Source organism: Chiloscyllium plagiosum, unplaced genomic scaffold, assembly GCF_037043375.1.
Source record: "Chiloscyllium plagiosum isolate Xiang-an unplaced genomic scaffold, Cpla_swu_hap1 HiC_scaffold_39, whole genome shotgun sequence".
Taxonomy (NCBI): Eukaryota; Metazoa; Chordata; class Chondrichthyes; order Orectolobiformes; family Hemiscylliidae; genus Chiloscyllium; species Chiloscyllium plagiosum.
In genome coordinates, this window is record NW_028270177.1 from 17879489 (window position 1) to 17897630 (window position 18142).

Consider the following 18142-nt stretch of genomic DNA (forward strand, 5'->3'; position numbering starts at 1 on the left):
TTTATGTATGAATCCAGATTGACAATTAAGTGTCCTTTGAGCAATTATGGATGGGCAATAAATGGTAGCCAGCACTGCCTACATTCCATGAATGAATAAAGAATGGTCCCAGGGCGATTCCCTCTGAATGTGTATGCCACTATGCTGCATCCTGTACTTGCTCTATTCTGCTGGACTCATTGATGGTGATGTCTGGAACATTGTCTGTCTATAAAGTTTGATTCTGAGTATGACCATGCTAGATTTGTCTGGGAATTCTTCCAATTTTGGCACTAGTCCTCGCACATTAGAAAGGAGGATTTTGTAGAGTCAATGAGGCTGAATTTGCCATTGTTGTTTCTGGTACCAAGGTTTATGCCAGATGGTCCACCTTTTTGAATTTTTAGCAATTGAATACAACTAAGTGGCTTACTAACCATTTCAGATGGCAGTTGTGAGTCAAACCACATGTGGGTCTGGACTCGTATGCACACTAGACCAAGTAAATGTGGCAAATTTCTTTCCCTAAAGTGTACTAATAACTCAAAAGGGCTTTTACAACATTTGGCAATAGTTTTGTGGCCTTCATTCAACCTTTAATTCCAGATTTCTAATTTCAAATTCCATCATCTGCTTTGGTGGGATTAGAGTCTTCAGAGCATGACCTGGACGTTTGGATTTCAAGTCCAGCAACAATACTACAATGCCAATGCTTTCTCTTTATCTGATGCTTTTCCGTATTGTGCTATCCTACCTGTTAGGCAGAAGCCTAGACTAACAACTGATTTTGACTATCCATGTTCGATTACTGTCTTGAGTGTTGCATTTGTGACTACATCAGGCATCCAATTTTGATTCAGAGCCTCCATTTCTGTGTATATAATCTTAACTCCAAATAAATCCCAAACCAGGAATACTTAAATTAGTTTACATTTATTGTAATTTTTCTTTCAGGTAACCAGTTATTGACAGCTACAGATTGTCTGCAGTTGTGGTCACCACCTCCTGCTGACATTTTAGAAGAAGAAGAAAGTAGTCATGCTGAGGAATTTAGATTACACCCAGATTTAAATGATTGGAAATGTATCTGGCAATGCAAGTAAGAATCCAACTCAAAATAATTTCCATGAAGTTTAATTCTTATTTTATTGTGATCCATACAAAATTGTTTGTCCATCCAGGATATTGGAGAAATGTGAATCATTTCAAGAAGCTTTAGGATGGTACTTTGGTATGAAGGATGACTGTCTGTCATATTCGGTTGTTTGTTGGACTAATGACATTTTCTCTATCTAAATTGGCTTCTTTGAGTTCCAGTGTATTATGTTTCTGAATTCTTTACTGAAGGCTTTTACTTTACAAAGGTTATAAAATGCCAGACATCTTGTGGTATGCCAGGTCAACGACATTTTGGTTAATTGTAAATAAGTAATTTGCCAATGGATTGGCTCTCCCACAGTACAGGTGGAACCAGAATTGGAGAAATGCAGAGATCATAGAGGGTGATAAAGTCAGCCCAAAATTGGAGCTCATTAACAAATGGCTCGTCCATTTTAAGGGCATCCACATTGGCCTGCTTGCTTCACCAGTAGTGACCTGACAGGACCAAAAGGGAAACCCATCACAGGCCAGAAACAGCTTTTAAGCTTGTTGTGGACCACATGAAGCACTCCTATTTATTTTGATTTAACATCAAGCATAGAGGTTAAGCTCTCATTTTTGCTGTAACTTCTGACTGAGTTTTGGCTCTTTGTTACCTTTTAAGAACCATTGTTTATTTTAATTAATAAGTATCCAGAAAATAAGTGATTGCAATTCATGTTAATGCAGTTAACTTTTGGACTAAAAATAACTTGTATAACCAATAACAAAAACAATTCAATCAATTTAAAACAAAACTTGAACTGTTTGATCATGCATTAACATATCCCATTTTGTCCATTTAGGACTGCTATTCCAATATATCTCATGAAATGGTCTCCTGATGGAGAATACTTTGCAACAGCAGGAAAAGTAAGATTTTGTGGAAGACTTTTTTCCTAATCAAGCAATAACATTCATTTTGTGTGTTAACATAAGCAGTGCATTTAAAAAGTAGAAGTGAAATTAATGTTTCAAAATATAATTGCAAAGATAAGATTACTAGCTGCATTTGTGAAACACTGAACTTCATTTGAAGTACTTAATTTTTTTAAATGTTTACTATTTTCTATCACCGTAAGCTTTTTTGTTGTTGTTGTTCTCTGCAGGATGACTCCCTTCTGAAAATATGGTATCTTACCACTGGCTGGAAGTCTGCTGTAATAGGTGCAGAAACATTTGGGGAAAAGAATGCTTCTTCAGCTGTACACTTTTCCTTTGTGTATCTGGCACATCCTCGTGCAGTAACAGGATTTTCATGGCGGAAGACTAGTAAATATATGCCAAGGTTAGAGACATGCTCGCTTCACCACAGTAAATGTCAGTTTTTAATTGAACATTTGGTATTTGGCTTTTGAACAGCTTGAGAAAGCCACGAGCACTATATTGAAATCTAAACTACTATCACGTACAAAGAGGTGTTTTTTGAGTTTTTATTAAGACATTATACAAGAACCTTTGCTTTGCCTCTGGTCTTTTACATACTTGATATAAAGTACTTATTGCTGAGAGAGGATGAAAAAAAAAATTGATTTGCAGTGTTGCTGTCCTTCATCTTGTAAACAGAGTTCAAAAGGCAGTTCCGGATTCAAAGCTCTGTTGGTAACAAGTTAGGTGTCTAACTTGGTACCATGATTAAGGATACTTCAATTGACCTCAGCTCCCTTAGTTTACTAGTGGGAAGATCAACAGCAGTCCTCATTCCAGGTTGCTAATCAATGATGTTTCATGGAATTGCCCATAAATGTGGACATTAGCTGAGAACAGGATTTTAAGTGCTTCCTACATACTGGACAACCTTTTTCAGATGTTCATGAATGGTTGCAAACAATTAGAGAGGAATGGAGAGCATATGCTGAATTGCTGAATGGTATTCTTTGGAAAAGTGTGATTTTATTTGTACAAGTAAGGCCTCAGAACTTTTTTTATCATTTGAAATTCAAATATGGTGCAAGGTATAGCTGATGTTTCGATGAAGACAAGTCAAAAATACTTAATACATGCAAAATTAGATTCTAATTTATAGTCTTGTCCAGTTTTCCAAAGCCTTAATCTTGCTTTTATCTTTCTGTGACTGATTGTGTACTGCAGAATGACTGCAGTAGAATAGGAGACTTCTCCACTGTATTTGGAGTGTATGAGATTCCAATATATTCTATCTCCAGAAGTTCTGTGTGCAACGTACTACTGACATCATGTCAAGATGGTGTTTGTCGGCTCTGGGCTGAAACCTTATTGCCAGAAGACAGTCTTCTTGGAGGACAAATGACAGAATCTACCATTAGTACCTCAACCAGCAATCTTCCTCACAGTGGAAGTCAGAAAGAAAAAGTTCAGCATGCTCTGGAGGTAATCGTTTTAAGGCCTTAAAATGGAAAGAGTTTCAAATGAAACAATGAATATGCTTTGTTTAATTTATGCTAATTAATAGATTAGGAGAAAGTGAGGACTGCAGATGCTGGAGATCAGAGCTTAAAAATGTGTTGCAGGAAGATTCCTGAAGAAGGGCTTACGCCCGAAACGTCGATTCTTCTGTTCCTTTGATGCTGCCTGACCTGCTGCGCTTTTCCAGCAACACATTTTTAAGCTAATTAATAGATACCAATCAAGTTTGCTTGTTCCATGCTCTGCCAATTGAATGCTTCATAGCAACTGATAGTTACTACATGTCTCAGGAAAAATGCTTTTACTGCCTGAATTAATACAGTAAAGAAAGGAATTGTGTCTTTTTGCTTTATCTATTTGAAAGCACTAGCTTTCGGAGCACTGCTCCTTCATCAGATGATTGCCTGATCAGGAGCAGCGCTCCGAAAGCTAGTGCTTCCAAATAAACCTGTTGGACTTTAACCTGGTGTTGTGTGATTTTTAACTTCGTACACTCCAGTCCAACACTGGCGTCTCCAAATCGTGCTTTATCTATGCTAATTTTGAAATAAGTACAGCAATTTGTAATTCCAATTTGGCTTAAAGAACTATGAGGTAAATTTTGGCAAGTCCTGTGCCAACAGCACAGTCTTGCACCAACAGCACAGTCTTGCACACATTGCTGTACAATATGTACTTATATATGTCATCCTAAAAGATGTCAGTGTTAGTTTTCATGGAATATTTAGGATTGCAAATACAATACTCATATAAGTTTACTACATATTTGCTACTGTTTTCTTTGGTGCCAAAATTGATACGGCATTGAATTGCTAATCTAATGTTTGTAGAAGATTGCACGTAAGTTTAAACGCAGCAAGATTTAAGAATGGAGCTCTTTTTTTTAAAGTGGCAAAGGAAAGGAAATCATAGCATCTTCATTAAAAGTAGGCATCTAACCTAAACACTGAACTCCAATGCATTGTCAATTCTACTTTTTCATTGCACAACAAAGCTAAATATTGTTTTTGCAACTTCCTCATGGCATTTCTCAGGAATGTGGATATGGTTGTGATATTTCATTTCGGCATATTCTTAGTCTGTGAAAGGATTACATTGGGGATAATGCTGGGGAGTGTGGTACACTCTTCAAAGTGAAAGCAGTACACACTGAGACATGGAAATGTGTTGCTGGAAAAGCGCAGCAGGTCAGGCCGCATCTAGGGAACAGGAGAATCGACGTTTCGGGCATTAGCCCTTCTTCAGGAGACATGTAAGGATGGCCTGTTTATTAAATACTGAAAATATGATGAACTGCTTTCTGAGATTGTAAACCAGAACCAGGAACAAATTCAGTGGATTCTGGAAGAATTTATTTTGTTCAGTCAGGTAATAACTATAACTTTAAAGAGCATAAATACCCTGCCCCTAGATGCTGCAACTTTCCTTTTGCCAGTCTTTCTCTTCTTGGACTTGTATTGTTTTAGAATCATAAAATTTGGTAGCTTAGCCTGGATTCTAGAGGTTATAATAAAGTAGAGTGATGTGTAAGGTGGGATTGCTGTATTATTGGAATTTTAATTCTTCAGCAATATTTTGACAGAGTAGCTATAATCTACTGTAGGAACATTTCCATTAAGTTAAACTCCGGTTACAGAATGCAGCCTAGAAACCTGAAGAGCTGGATTTTAGTTGAGAGGACCAGTCTTAGGAGAGGTATTAAAATGTTTAGTATTTTTTCCCTTTATTTGTATATTCAGCTAAATTTCAAATACAGATAATAGTTGAAAATAATTTGTTTAGAAGAAGACAAAAGGATGAATTAGTTAAAATTACAACTTGCTGAATATTTTGAAGATAAAATATATAACTGAATGGTTTGATGTTTATTTTCTTGATTTGCAACTTTTGTGTCCATAGTTGAATAAATCAATTGATTATTAATTAAATGATAAATCTTAAATGAATCTTTCAGAAAAGGGGTAGATTTTGTGCTCACATGCTTAATGTCTGATGTATGCTAGCCTACTTTATTAATCCAATAGAATTCATAATAAATACCATATATTAGAATAGATACCTATAAAAGACATTTCTATAATTTATAATATAAAATTGTGTAAACTTTTCTTGTCAACTTGTACTATTTATGAATCCCTTTGACCCCCTATTGTGCTGTAAAGTTTTTGAGACAATTAGCTAGTTAGCTGGATGGTTGGATTGCAGTGCTGAGTAATATCAACATTGTGGGTTCCTGCACCACCTAAGGTTACCATGAGGACTCTCCTTCCCAATCTCTTCCCTTGTGTGTGATGTGGTGACTCCGTGTTGTATGTTGTGAGTGACTGTTTTGTATTTAATAATCAAATCCTAGTTTGGCAGTTGTTAATATCTTCTGGAAGGCCATGCAAGTTATTTTTAAATTGTTTTGGTTCATGCTAGCAGGTTTTAAATTTGGATTCTTAATCTACTAGAAGAATAAATATTAGTGCACTGTTAATTGTGTTTTTGCAGACAATTCATCATTTGAAGCATCTAAGAAGTCGTCGCAGATCCTCCGTTCTGGCTGCCCAAATTGAAGTTTTGCCAAGCCAACTGGAATCGCATGAAGTTCACAGACAAATTTCACACTATGTTAATGCACTCTGTCACTTTCATATTGCAGCGAGTATTAATCCTAATACAGGTTAGGATTAGTCAGAGTAGAACTGTAATTGCTTTTACCATACTAAAATAATCCAACCCATTTTTAACAAAAACTAATTGACTGTTGAAGGTAATAGTAAATTTCTTGTGACTAGAATGTCATAAGGGTTGATTTTGAGTCTCCAGAACTTGGTGGGACTAAAAGTGTGAGGATTTAAAATCAGCCTATTCCGTTTTCTGCTCCTAAGATATTTACATCCCACCTAATGATATTTTTATCTGTGACAGATTTGGAGACAGCTTTGTTAGGGAGCTTAGGGCTAGATTTAACTCAAAAGGTCATGGCTCACGTCTTAGTCGGTGCCTTAACAAGATTTTAATGATTATTTAAGGAGAAACGTGCTTGTGTCAAATCACCTGAGAAAGCTGGCTTGAAGAAACAACTGTGCCAGAAGAGGCCAGAACAAATAATGTTTGTCATTCTCTGGTAGGGATATTTTGCTGTTACCAGAAGAAAACTTCCACCACCCTTGGCTTGAACCTCATTTCCGATGTAATTTTCTGATTGGGACCTTATACTCAATTTACCCTAGGACCGGTTATATTGCATCATGGTGGTTTCTGGCTCTCGTTATAATTTCCACGACCGCCTTTTTTATTTAATAGCTCCCAACAGTAAAGCCTACCAGTTTGGGTTGGGAGTACAATTTCAAATATATTAAACTGAACAAACTAATGGCCCTTGAACTTAAACTAGAGATCAACCTAAAAGTGACATTTAATCAGTTCTGCTATGTTATGAAGCAAGATTTGAGATTGGTTGGAAATGTTTAGAATGTAGATATGTTGGGTTGCAATTGGAGGTTTAAGTAGGAAAAACTGGTTGTGCAACAAATTTTACTAAACTTAAGTTTACAAACATAGGTTCAAAAAAGATTTACTAACTATGAAGAGATCTTAAAAAAAACAAGTGCCATTTGTTTGTTTTGGCTTGATTTTGATGCCTAATATCATTCAGTTGGATATGAAAAATATTTCCATTAGATATGTAATGTGGAACATAAATTTTCAATTGTTATGCAGATATTCCACCAGCACTAGCTGGCACAGCTTTTAACATTGAAGAGGGAGGTGGAAATTTTGTAGTTCACTGGCTGAACAATAAAGAACTGCATTTTACATCATCTATGGAAGTATTCATGGAGCAATTAAGAAAGCTGACAGATCAGCAGACAGAGGATGAAGTTGACACGGTCAGTCAGAATGGATTGAAAATGAAACTCGACAACAGTGAGCAAGGCAAGTAAAATGTTTATGTTCTATGATGTAGAAGAACTGAATTTAATCTGCTGCAGAGTTTGATTTTTAATTAACTTATGTGTTTTGTTAAGGTTTTCTGTCCATCCATTTGGCCTGCAGGAAGAAAGATCAAACACTAAGCATTCAGATTTTGCTTTAATGATGTCAACACTATTTGATAGTAATTGATATAATTGTTATTTTAAAAATTAAAATTAAATGTTGTGCACTGTTCACTCTAGAATGGTTAAAGTCATTCTTATCCCTGTCATAATTAGAAAAAATATTGTCCTACTTTGGTATTGCCTAGCTCAAAAATATCATTGATATCAGCTCTGTGTTGCCACAATGTGTTAGCTAAACCACAGAAAAGCAAACCCAGCTGCATCACTGTAATCTCGGTTTTCTGGACCAGTTGTACTATTCAGAATATTCAGCCATTGTATACTTTTACTTTAGTGCATTGAGTTGGTCAGGCTTGCATCATATAGAATCCCTTACAGCAATCATTTAGAGTGTTTCACTTGTCAGTTTTATCTGCTTTTAATCCTTGTGCCTCAAGGTGGAAGTCTAGTATTCTTGTCCTGCAGTATTCAGTCCTTTGAGTGATATGTATAGTAACCAGACATTTCATTCTGGTTGGGTAATGATAGATAACAGTGGAAGGAATGAGTAAACTATGTTGTTGGTGGAAGGAAGAATATAATAGGTTACAATGAAAATAAGCGTATTCTGAGCCTTTCATGTGCTGCACTTCCTCCCTGTCCATCCCTGGTGTTATTGTCTCTTTATTGAATTATGGTGTTGGAAGAACTGGTCCCTTGTGGTTAAATGGCAGTTACTTATATAGACTAGGCTATCTAAATCACCTATGTCACCTACACGCAGGATGGCGTTTTTCTTAGTTAAAATTAGTTCACACCAATGATTAAAAGATTTTAAATGAACTGAAATATTGAATTGTTTTGTAACACCTGTGGATTGGAAAATGGAGTTAATGAACTTTGGAAAACTACTGAGAAGTTGTTTTAACAATCTGCGTTCTTTAAATTCTTGCAAAGAGCTTAACAGTGGAACAGAATATTATTGTTCGTTACCTACAAAGAACAAAGCTTGAAATGTCTGTTGGGATGTGGAAACAAGCAATTTTATTAGCATGTCATTTACTGACAAAAAAAAATTAAGTTGCAGGATGCATAAATTTGATTTTCTTTTCATTTTTAATGGATTGTTAGTTTTGAAGAGAACTAGCACTTTTCCTATTTTTTTAAGAACTTCAGCCCTGCAAGCCATATAGTGCTTTCAGTATAAAATTAATTGGTAACTATGTGATATTAAATAATTTTCTATCAAATTGTGAGATTCCCTTTTTTTACAACAAACATTTTATCCTGTTGAAAATTAATTCCTCCAATTTGTGTTGCTAACTGGAGTGCACTGAAGCTCAAAGTAACTAAGACATGATTACTTTAATTGCATGGGCGTGTTTGAACCATTTTTATTTCTGTTTTGTTATAGAACAAGATGAAACTTCAGAGAAAGGATCAGAATATGAGAACGAAGAGGCTGAGCAAGTTGGAAGCACTAAAGTATCTACACCATCAGCTGTGGGGATTTCAATGCCCACCATATTGTTGGATCGAAAAATTGAAACACTGCAAACAGAATGGAACAGGAATGCTGATATGCTGTTCACAATCCATCCTGTAGATGGCTCATTTTTAGTATGGCATGTGAAGTATTTAGATGAGTATCACCCAGGAATTTTCAGACAAGTCCAGGTACAGATCAAAATATTTTTTAAAAATAGTTGTTTAAATTGAAAGTTGACATTCAAATGATATATTTGCTCATTTGGCACAAAATGACATATACTTAGGCATTATGAAAGAAGTTCAGTAGGGTGGCTAGAAGCGGAGTTCAGTAAAACATGTATGCATCCATTGTGATCCACCTTCGTGTGCTAGTAAAAATACTCATTGCCTGCTTTTCTTTTTAAAGCTGCCGAATAGACTTTGCTCTAGGTTAATCAATATCTTGCACTAATCTCACATTGATACGTAATTTATTTTCAAAGAGATATTCTAATATAATTTACAAATTACATTGTGTTTTGACAGTAATAATGTCTGCCTTAAGTCTGGTCTTCCACTTTGAATGTCACAGTATGTTTATTTTAAATAACTACTTCTCTTTCCAAGAGATTTTCATAGGGACATTTTGTTTTTGCTTACTACAAATCCCAGGTTAACATTAAACCAGCAACATCATTTTGACTTTTGGTAATTGTGTATCTTTTTGTGTTGGTTGCCAGACAAAAGAAAGGCAATTTTGAGTGTTCACCATAATTTTCTTATTCTCTGGGTCTGGTCTAAAATGAAGGCAAATATTGTTTTTAACTTTCATTCCCTTCATGAAATTTTAATTTTGGCAGTATATATCCCCACAGACTTCAAGCATCCTTCATATTTTACTAGAGCATGGTTTACAGAGAAAGTCTTTTCATCAGTTGTAAAGCATGTTGGGTCAGTTGGCTGAGTGGCTGGCTTGCAGTGCAGAGTGACATCATAGCACAGGTTGAATTCTTGTCTTGGCTCATATTACCATGAAGGTCCTACCATTTTAACCTCACTTGAGGCATGGTGACCGTCATGTTAAACCACAACCAGTCATCTCTCTAGTAAGAGAGCAGTCCTCTAGGACTGTGGCGACTTTATGGTATGTTGAAGGCTAAACACTTTCAGTAGCTCAAACTGAGAACTGGAATAGTTCAGTAAAGTCCTTTTGAAGATCTGTGATTTCAGTTTGAATTTAAACCTATAATTGGCCTAGAAATTTTTGAGAAATTAATGATGAAGTTAATGTGCACACTGTTCTTAATGTGGAAACAACCTAACAAATTATGAACATATGAACAAGGAGCAGGAATAGTCCATTGAGGCCATTGAACCTACTGTGCTTTCAGTAAGATCATGGCTGATATGATTATAACGTGAAAACCACATTCCTGTCTATTTCTAATGACTTGCAAACCCCTTGGTTACCAAGAATCTATCCACTACAGCCCAATGTTCCCATTGCTGGTATAAATTATGATGGAGCGGAGGTGAGCAGGTCCATGCTGGACTAATTACCCTGCTGCATTTAGTGTGCCCTCCTGTAAGATGAGTGTTAAATCCAGCCCTTACAGTTTCTCATGCCAGACAGACAACATCTTTTAGTTCTCTTTCTTAATTAATTCAGTTCATTGATTTGGACTACCTACAAAAATAATACATCAAATTTCTGTCCAGAACCTTGATTCAGTACTACATATTGAGCCCTGTGTGCAAATTGTAATTGTGCTATAATTATGATTCATGGTATCCCATTTGTGCAAGTTACAAAAGTGTCAATTTAGCATTATTGTTAGTGTGATAATTATTTTATGCATGTTTTCGTGGGGAGACAATTGTCAGAATCCTGCATTGGAATTTGATACAAGCCACTTTTTAAGATTAATTTGAATGTGCATCGAAGTTGTTTTTAAAAAATGCCAGATTTAGCCATATCCTTCAAAGGTTTCAACATTCTTTGGGTTATGAAATTTTTGGACAGAGTACAGATGGTTTTGAATTGTCTTTTTAGCTGACACCAGTAGACTAGCTGAATAGCTCTTTTGATAGCTGGGACCAGCACAGTGGGTCAAGTGGCCTCCTATGCTGTGAATTCAATGATAAAATATCTAATTTCAGTTGATACTACAGATAGCGAACAAAACAGCAAGGTCCAATTTAAAGGGAATGTTAAAAATGGACTCACTGACTTATCAATGTTTAAAACACAGAAGGAAACTATTTGTGTTTGTACGGGTGATCAAAACATTTCAAATTTTGCCAGAAATATTGAGAAGGGAGTTGTTGAAAGCAAAACAGTTCATTACAGAGGAACCTCAATTATCCAATATCAATTATCCACATATTGGATTATCCAAAGGAGATCTCGAGGTCCCGACAGAAACATTACATCAAAGACATGTTTCCAACACTGATCGCATCTTTTGTTTAGTGATTAAAAGTGAATTTGGCTTACTGAAATGTTGCCGAGGACAGTCCTGGATATCGGTGGAAGCCAGGCACAGCCTCCAAATGACTAACCGCACGTCCTCTCGCTCCCCACCCCAATACACTTTCCCAGGGGTTCTACACTGCCCCTCTTCCCCAGATAATCTCTCCAACATTGTCCTGTACAGAGCAAAAGTGGAACCTGTCAAAACGTGCAGTAAAGCATTTGTCTGTGTGTGTGGTGTGTGCATGCATGCACTATTTGGTGACTCACCCCCCCTCCCCCACCAAAAGGCAGCAGCAGTCTTGCTGGTGTCCAGTCTGGCTGCCCTGGAGAGGGGGTGGGGCAGACGAGGGGCGGGCAGGAGCAGGGAAGGGAGCAGTGTTCGATGTGGTTATGGGGAGGTGGGGTGGGGAAGGGGGCTCAGTGTTGGACGGGGTTGGGGGAAGCGAGGGAGGGAGGGCAGTGTTGGATGGGGTTGGAGGAGCAGGATGGGGAAGGGGGTGGTATTGGATGGAGTTTGGGGGTGGGGGTCTGGTTTTGGGCTGGGTTGGGTGGGCGGGGGGTGCGGATCTAGTGTTGGGTTAGGAGTTTGGGGGGAGGGCGGGGTCGCAGTGTTGGATGGGGTTGGGCAGGGGGGCGGGCGGGGGCACGCGCGGTGTGCTGCTGCCTCGTCTCCTGTACGGGGAGCAGACATAACGGATAATTCTGAGCACCAGAGGAAAGGTATTGAATCATTTAACCAAATAATCAATTATCCTAACAAAATAATGCCCACACATCTCATTCGGATAATCGAGATTCCTGTGTAACTTCAATCGTTGAAAGTAAATCTTTCAAAAGATGCAAAATTGGACAGACAAACTTGGCTCATTTGAAGGTGTCTTACCTGACATCTATGTTTTAGTAGAAGGGATCAAAAGCTCATATTATGAAACTGGAACAGCTCTCCATTTATCTGAGGCCACATTATTGTTTAATCATTTATTCATCTAATTGTTGACATTGCATAGGTTTCAATCTCTTTATCCCAATTGTTATGAAGATGTGGGTGTGCTTTAAGAGAGTTAAAAGCAGCAGAACTACCAGACACAGCACCAAGTGTTCTCAATAAAGTAACAGTGTAACACTGGGTCGAACAACTTGGTTAGCTCATTGCCTGGAGACAAAAACCAAATTTGAATTTGGCCAATCAGTTTAAATTATACCCTGAAAAAATACCAAACTCCAATCCAGTTTGAATTTAGTATATTGACAATATATCGGCGCAACATCGAGGGCTGAAGGGCCTGTACTGCGCCGTATTCTTCTATGTTCTATGACAATCTTAAAAGCCAATGACGTAATCCGATGCTTTGGGAGGTGTAAGTCTGGGGAAAATTGAACAGTTGGGAGGAGAACTACCATGCCCCAGCATGTAACAGGCTGCTTGAAAAATAGCTGTCTTAAAAGGTACCTTTTCGATCAGTAGCCAGTGACGCAGACATTCCTAAAAAGAAGAAAAGACACAGGAAGATCCAAATAGAAGAACCGAAAGCTACCTGGTTTTGAGATAAGTGTTGTTTTGTAAATCTTAATTGGGTGTTTTATCAGACTAGTATTATAGAAGGAAAGGTAAAAGATAGGTTAGAGTAAGAACTTGTACATAATTGTTTGTTAGTTAATTATTCTCTGTTATACTTTTTAAAATAAAAATTAACAACTTTATTTCTTATGGTTCTTGGCCATTCAGATTTTTACAGGTTACTGCATGGGATAAATCTTTTCTGTGTTGCTGGCTTTAAATTAAGCGTGAGGTTTACCCTGTGTCGTAACACAATGCGCATTCTGATAGAATGCTTGATACAATTCTGTGAGCCTGCCATATTGAAGTATGAGCGTTTTCATTAAGCAATTTATTTAAAAGTATTTAATTTGCAATTTTATTTATATTAATTTCTGCCTCCGAAAACGCTACGATGTATTTGAATGTGTGTTTTGTTTTATAATCACACAGGATGACATGGTGGTGCAGAATGCCAAGTAATTGTCTTTCCTCCTAAGCAGGGCTCAATTAAAAATTACTTTAATCATATGCTGTCTTTGTGATGTACAGTTCAGATGCAGCTTTACTATAAAAGGAGACTATATATATTGTCTGTAATATTTGTATCCAAAGTTACTCTGGCATTTGGTGATGTTGTGTAAAAATGTGCTTAATTTTCTTGTGTCATCTGTATGTAATTTTAGCAATCTTGTGATTAGTAAATATGTACTGAGTAATCTACCATAGAGGGAGACTTTGCAATAAAGCTTGTGACTACATATAAGTGGCCCCAATGTTCCTCGTGATAGGCAAATTATCCTGCTAATTCAGACCTTTTTTTGGAACACATTCAGTGGTAATTAATAGATTTTGTCAATTTTTGATTCAGTTAAGCCTGATACAGGAATCGTAAGTATGTGATTAACTGTATGTTCACACAAAAAAATGAAAAAGCAATTGAGAAACTGTATTTTTCAGGTTATAATGCGCAATATTTTCCATTGTTTAACAATCACAGAATTTAGATGATATGTTAGTTAAGGAAGCATATGATTTTTGTTAATCTATTTTAATCACTAAATTATTGAGTATTTTCATGTAAAGTGTCCAATTTAATTTGCACAAGTGTATTTAATTCCAACTTAAGAATTTTTTCACTAAATCCTCCAACTTCTACTTCCATCTCCCCTTTTTAAACCCACTTCAAATCTCACTTTTTAACTCTATCTTTGATTATTTCACTTTGCTGCCTCCTTTGTTTAACACTTCTGATTATTTCTGTGAAGATATTTGAGAGTTTACTGTGTTAAAGATTCATGACGTAATTTCTTAATGGAGGGAGCAAAAGAAAATATTTTTTAATTGTGCGGAAACATGCATGTTAGCCAAAAATATCTAATTCACGTTTGCATTTTAGGTCGCATTTTCATCACGGATTCCTGTTGCTTTTCCGACTGGTGATGCTAATTCGCTCAGCAAAAATATCATGATGTATGCATGTACTGCTAAAGATGCTAAGAGCCTTCCAGATAATGATCCTAATATCAATGGGGTGACCCATTTTGTGAATAGTTCAAAATTAAACATCATCACTCCAGCAGTTATGATGATTTCAAAGCATGTTGATGGATCACTAAACCAGTGGGCAGTGACCTTTGCTGAAGAATCTGCTTTCACCACAGTTCTAATGGTATCGCACAAATTTAGATATTGTGGACATCGTTTTCACCTGAACGACTTAGCTTGTCATTCGGTGCTACCCTTATTGTTGACCTCTTCCCATCACAATGCACTAATGACTCCAGAAACTGACTTTGTTGAAAAGGAAAAACCTGTGGTAGAACATGTAAAGCCCTTAAAAGGGCCAGCTTCACAGCATGTTAAAAATGCTGCTACAAGAACATTTCATGATCCTAATGCCATCTACAGTGAGTTGATACTTTGGCGTATGGACCCAATAGGACCTTTGTCATACTCTGGAGGGGTTTCAGAGCTGGCACGTATCAATTCCTTGCATACTTCAGCTTTTTCAAATGTGGCCTGGCTTCCAACATTGATCCCAAGCTATTGTCTTGGTAAGTTTGATTTAAATTAGTTTACTACACTCTTGATATTTATTAGTTAACTGTGTGCATGCTAGTCAGAAATTAATTGTGCCCTTTTAGCACGCTGCTACAGTTTCAAATGGTTTTCGTAGTTGTCAAGAACATTAAATATCAAAAAGCTTCACCCATCCTCGGTAAGCTAGGTAATTCATCATGGAAAATTGAAGATATAATCGCGCTATTCAGAGTCTGTTTTACTGTTCATTTCCCTCATCTATCTATCTTCATTTTTCCTTAATATCAGCTTTTATCAGAATCACTTCAGTGTGCTGCTTTGCTTTTTTTTAATAAGGTAAGCCATATGAAAACATGATTACACTATTTTGGCATCGAGACATTGTTTTTTCTTCAAGTGGTAAATTAAAATATAATGAAACCAACCAGAGATTCCCAGAGAAGGGTATTTTTACTTTTAAACTTGGACGGTGGAAATTGTGGCAGTGGCTAAATTATCATAAAAGCAGATATGTTAACAAGCTAACAGGAACCTGCCATTTACCATATAAACTGTGATATTCTTCAAACCACATGAGAAATCCCGGTTGAACCCAAAGGCTTGCAATTTAATTATCCAAAACGCTAGATGACTGAAGATTTGACTCCATGCTCCGGCTTTAAAGATCAGAATATGGCTTTCACATACTGTCTGAAACCCTCTTAAGGTCATCATATAGGGATTGGCAGAACTGTGGAATTCATGGGCTGGAAAATCTCTAAAGACAGCCCTTTAAAGGCTGTTTACTTGCCTGCTGTGGCTTCTACCCTATGAGTCATAAGGTTAAGACTTTATATCACCTCTGTGTCCAAAATATGTATAAAAATGTGAAGTTTTCTTGGCAAGCTACTGTCAGGGCATTTTTGTAGTCATTTTTTCCTGTGCAGCCATTCCTGCAGGAAATTGTGTTGATTATATCCAAGGTTGTTTTAGATAAATACTTTATCATTGCATCATGAGTATTGGAGGCTTCTGATTACCACCTTGCATCTCTTCGCCCCCCATATCCATATACTCCATGTTGAACACTAATTGGAAGAAGCTCTGCATGTTATTTGGCTGGGAAATTTCAGTGTCGATCATCAGTAGTGACTAGGTAGGACCAAACTGGCTACATCTCGAGGACAACGTTGCTGGACTCAACCTGCATTTGCTGATAACCAACAAGAGAGAAACCTGTTTCACCTCCTCTCACCATATCTGTCCATGACCATATTCGCAGCAGTAACCACGGTTCTTGTGGTAACCAAGTCATAATTGCAATCTGACGATACCCTCCATGTTGTGTGGCACTTCTACCACGTTTAAATATGGAAAATTTGGAGCAGATCTAACAACTTAAAATTGGGCATCTATGAGGTGCAGCAGGTCATTAGCAGCATCAGATTATATTCAACCACAATCTTCAACCTCATACCTGATATAATCCTTGTTCTACTATTACCAAGCTGTTCAAGTACAGCTACAAAATTGGCATCTGCAAAATAATGTGGAAAATTGCCCAATTGTGTCCTGTCCACAAATAGCATGACAAATCCAACATGGCCAATGTATTTACTCTTGCTCATCATCAAAATAATGAAAGAGTTCATTAACAGTGCCTAAGGTGGCACTTTAGAATGATGAGAATCTGCTCACTCAGGATTCTTCCTGACCTCCTTACAGCCTTGATTCAAACATGAGGAGTAAAGCTGAACTCAAGACGAGAGGTGACCACACTGTCCTGGATATCTAGACAGCAATTTACTGAGTGTGACTTCAAGAAACTATATAGCAAAACTAGAATCAGTGGAAATTGAGAGGAAAACTCCACTGTTGAAACATAAAGGAAGATGGTTCATTATTGGTCAGTCATCCGAGTACCAGGACATTTACTATAGAAGTTCCTTGTTTAGAGTCTGAGGTCCTTCCATCTTCAGTGCTTGTTAGTTTGTCAGAAATGGGGATATCTACTAATGATTACAGAGTGTTTAGCATTATTTGCAGTGTCTCGGATGTGGAAGAAGTTGGTGACAATGTGCAGTAAGACTTAAACATTCAGGCTTGGGCTCAAACGTGGCAAGCAACATTTGTGACGAACATCTTCAAGAAAAGTGAATCTAACCATCTTCCTTTGACATCGGGTAATACTGTTATCATTGAATTCCCACATTATCAATATCTTGGGGAAATCAGTGACCAGAAACTGAACTGGCTGAGCAGTGTAAACATTGACCTCAAGATCAGACCAGAGACCAGGGATTCTGCAGGAGGTATTCATTTTCCGAATCACTAAGCTCTGTCCAGGATCTACAAAGATTAAATCATAAGTATGATGGAATGCTCTCTACTAACCTGGATGAGTGCAGCTCGAACAATACCATCCTTGACAGAGTAGCCTGTGTCATTGGCATGCCATCATCATTTGCACACTCCATTACTTAAGTTCACTAGCAGTGGTGTGTACCAACTACTTATGCACTGTAGAAACTTAGCAAAGTTCCTTTGACAGGACCTTCCAAACCAGCAATCATTGCTATTTAGAAGGATAAGGATAACAGATGCTTGGGAACACCAGTTGCAAGTTATCATCTAAGTCAACACCATCATTGTTTGGAACTACATTGCAGTTCATTCACTCACTTGGTCAAAATTCTGGAACTTGCTTCCTTAGAGGACTTCCTTAACCCACATAGACTGCAGCAGTTCAAAAATGTGGCCCCAGCACCATCTAGATGATAGGGAAGAGCAATAGATGCTGGCCTAGGTAGCCATGTTCACTTCCATGAAAAGGTAGTTTTTTAAAAATAAAATACAGAAAAAAGTCCATTCATCTGGGTTGATTCAATTCTGGATGCTAGAAACAAAAGGATTCCATGCTATCAGAGCACAGCGGGCATACATGTGTGGCTGGGAGTTTAGGCCAAGTATAGCACCTGCGGTTATGATATCTGATCCTGCCCCTGTTGTAAGCCACTGCATAATCTGGCATCAAACTATCTGTGTAATATTTTTTAAAATGACTAATTCAAATGTGTTAGTAATAATAAATCAATTTTATTATTA

At 37.2% G+C, this 18142-nt stretch overlaps 1 protein-coding gene across 5 annotated transcripts in view; it reads left to right on the forward strand.

The window, feature by feature from the left end:
* dmxl2 (Dmx-like 2) overlaps positions 1–18142 on the forward strand; it is a 143211-nt gene that overhangs the window by 37004 nt on the left and 88065 nt on the right. For all 5 annotated transcript variants that reach the window (XM_087981189.1, XM_087981187.1, XM_087981188.1 and 2 more), the window contains exons 5-12: positions 934–1078; positions 1926–1992; positions 2229–2407; positions 3285–3468; positions 5998–6169; positions 7213–7428; positions 8947–9209; positions 14415–15072. In XM_087981189.1, coding sequence (XP_087837315.1) covers positions 934–1078; positions 1926–1992; positions 2229–2407; positions 3285–3468; positions 5998–6169; positions 7213–7428; positions 8947–9209; positions 14415–15072 — 1884 coding nt within the window. The remainder of the gene's footprint in view (positions 1–933; positions 1079–1925; positions 1993–2228; positions 2408–3284; positions 3469–5997; positions 6170–7212; positions 7429–8946; positions 9210–14414; positions 15073–18142) is intronic.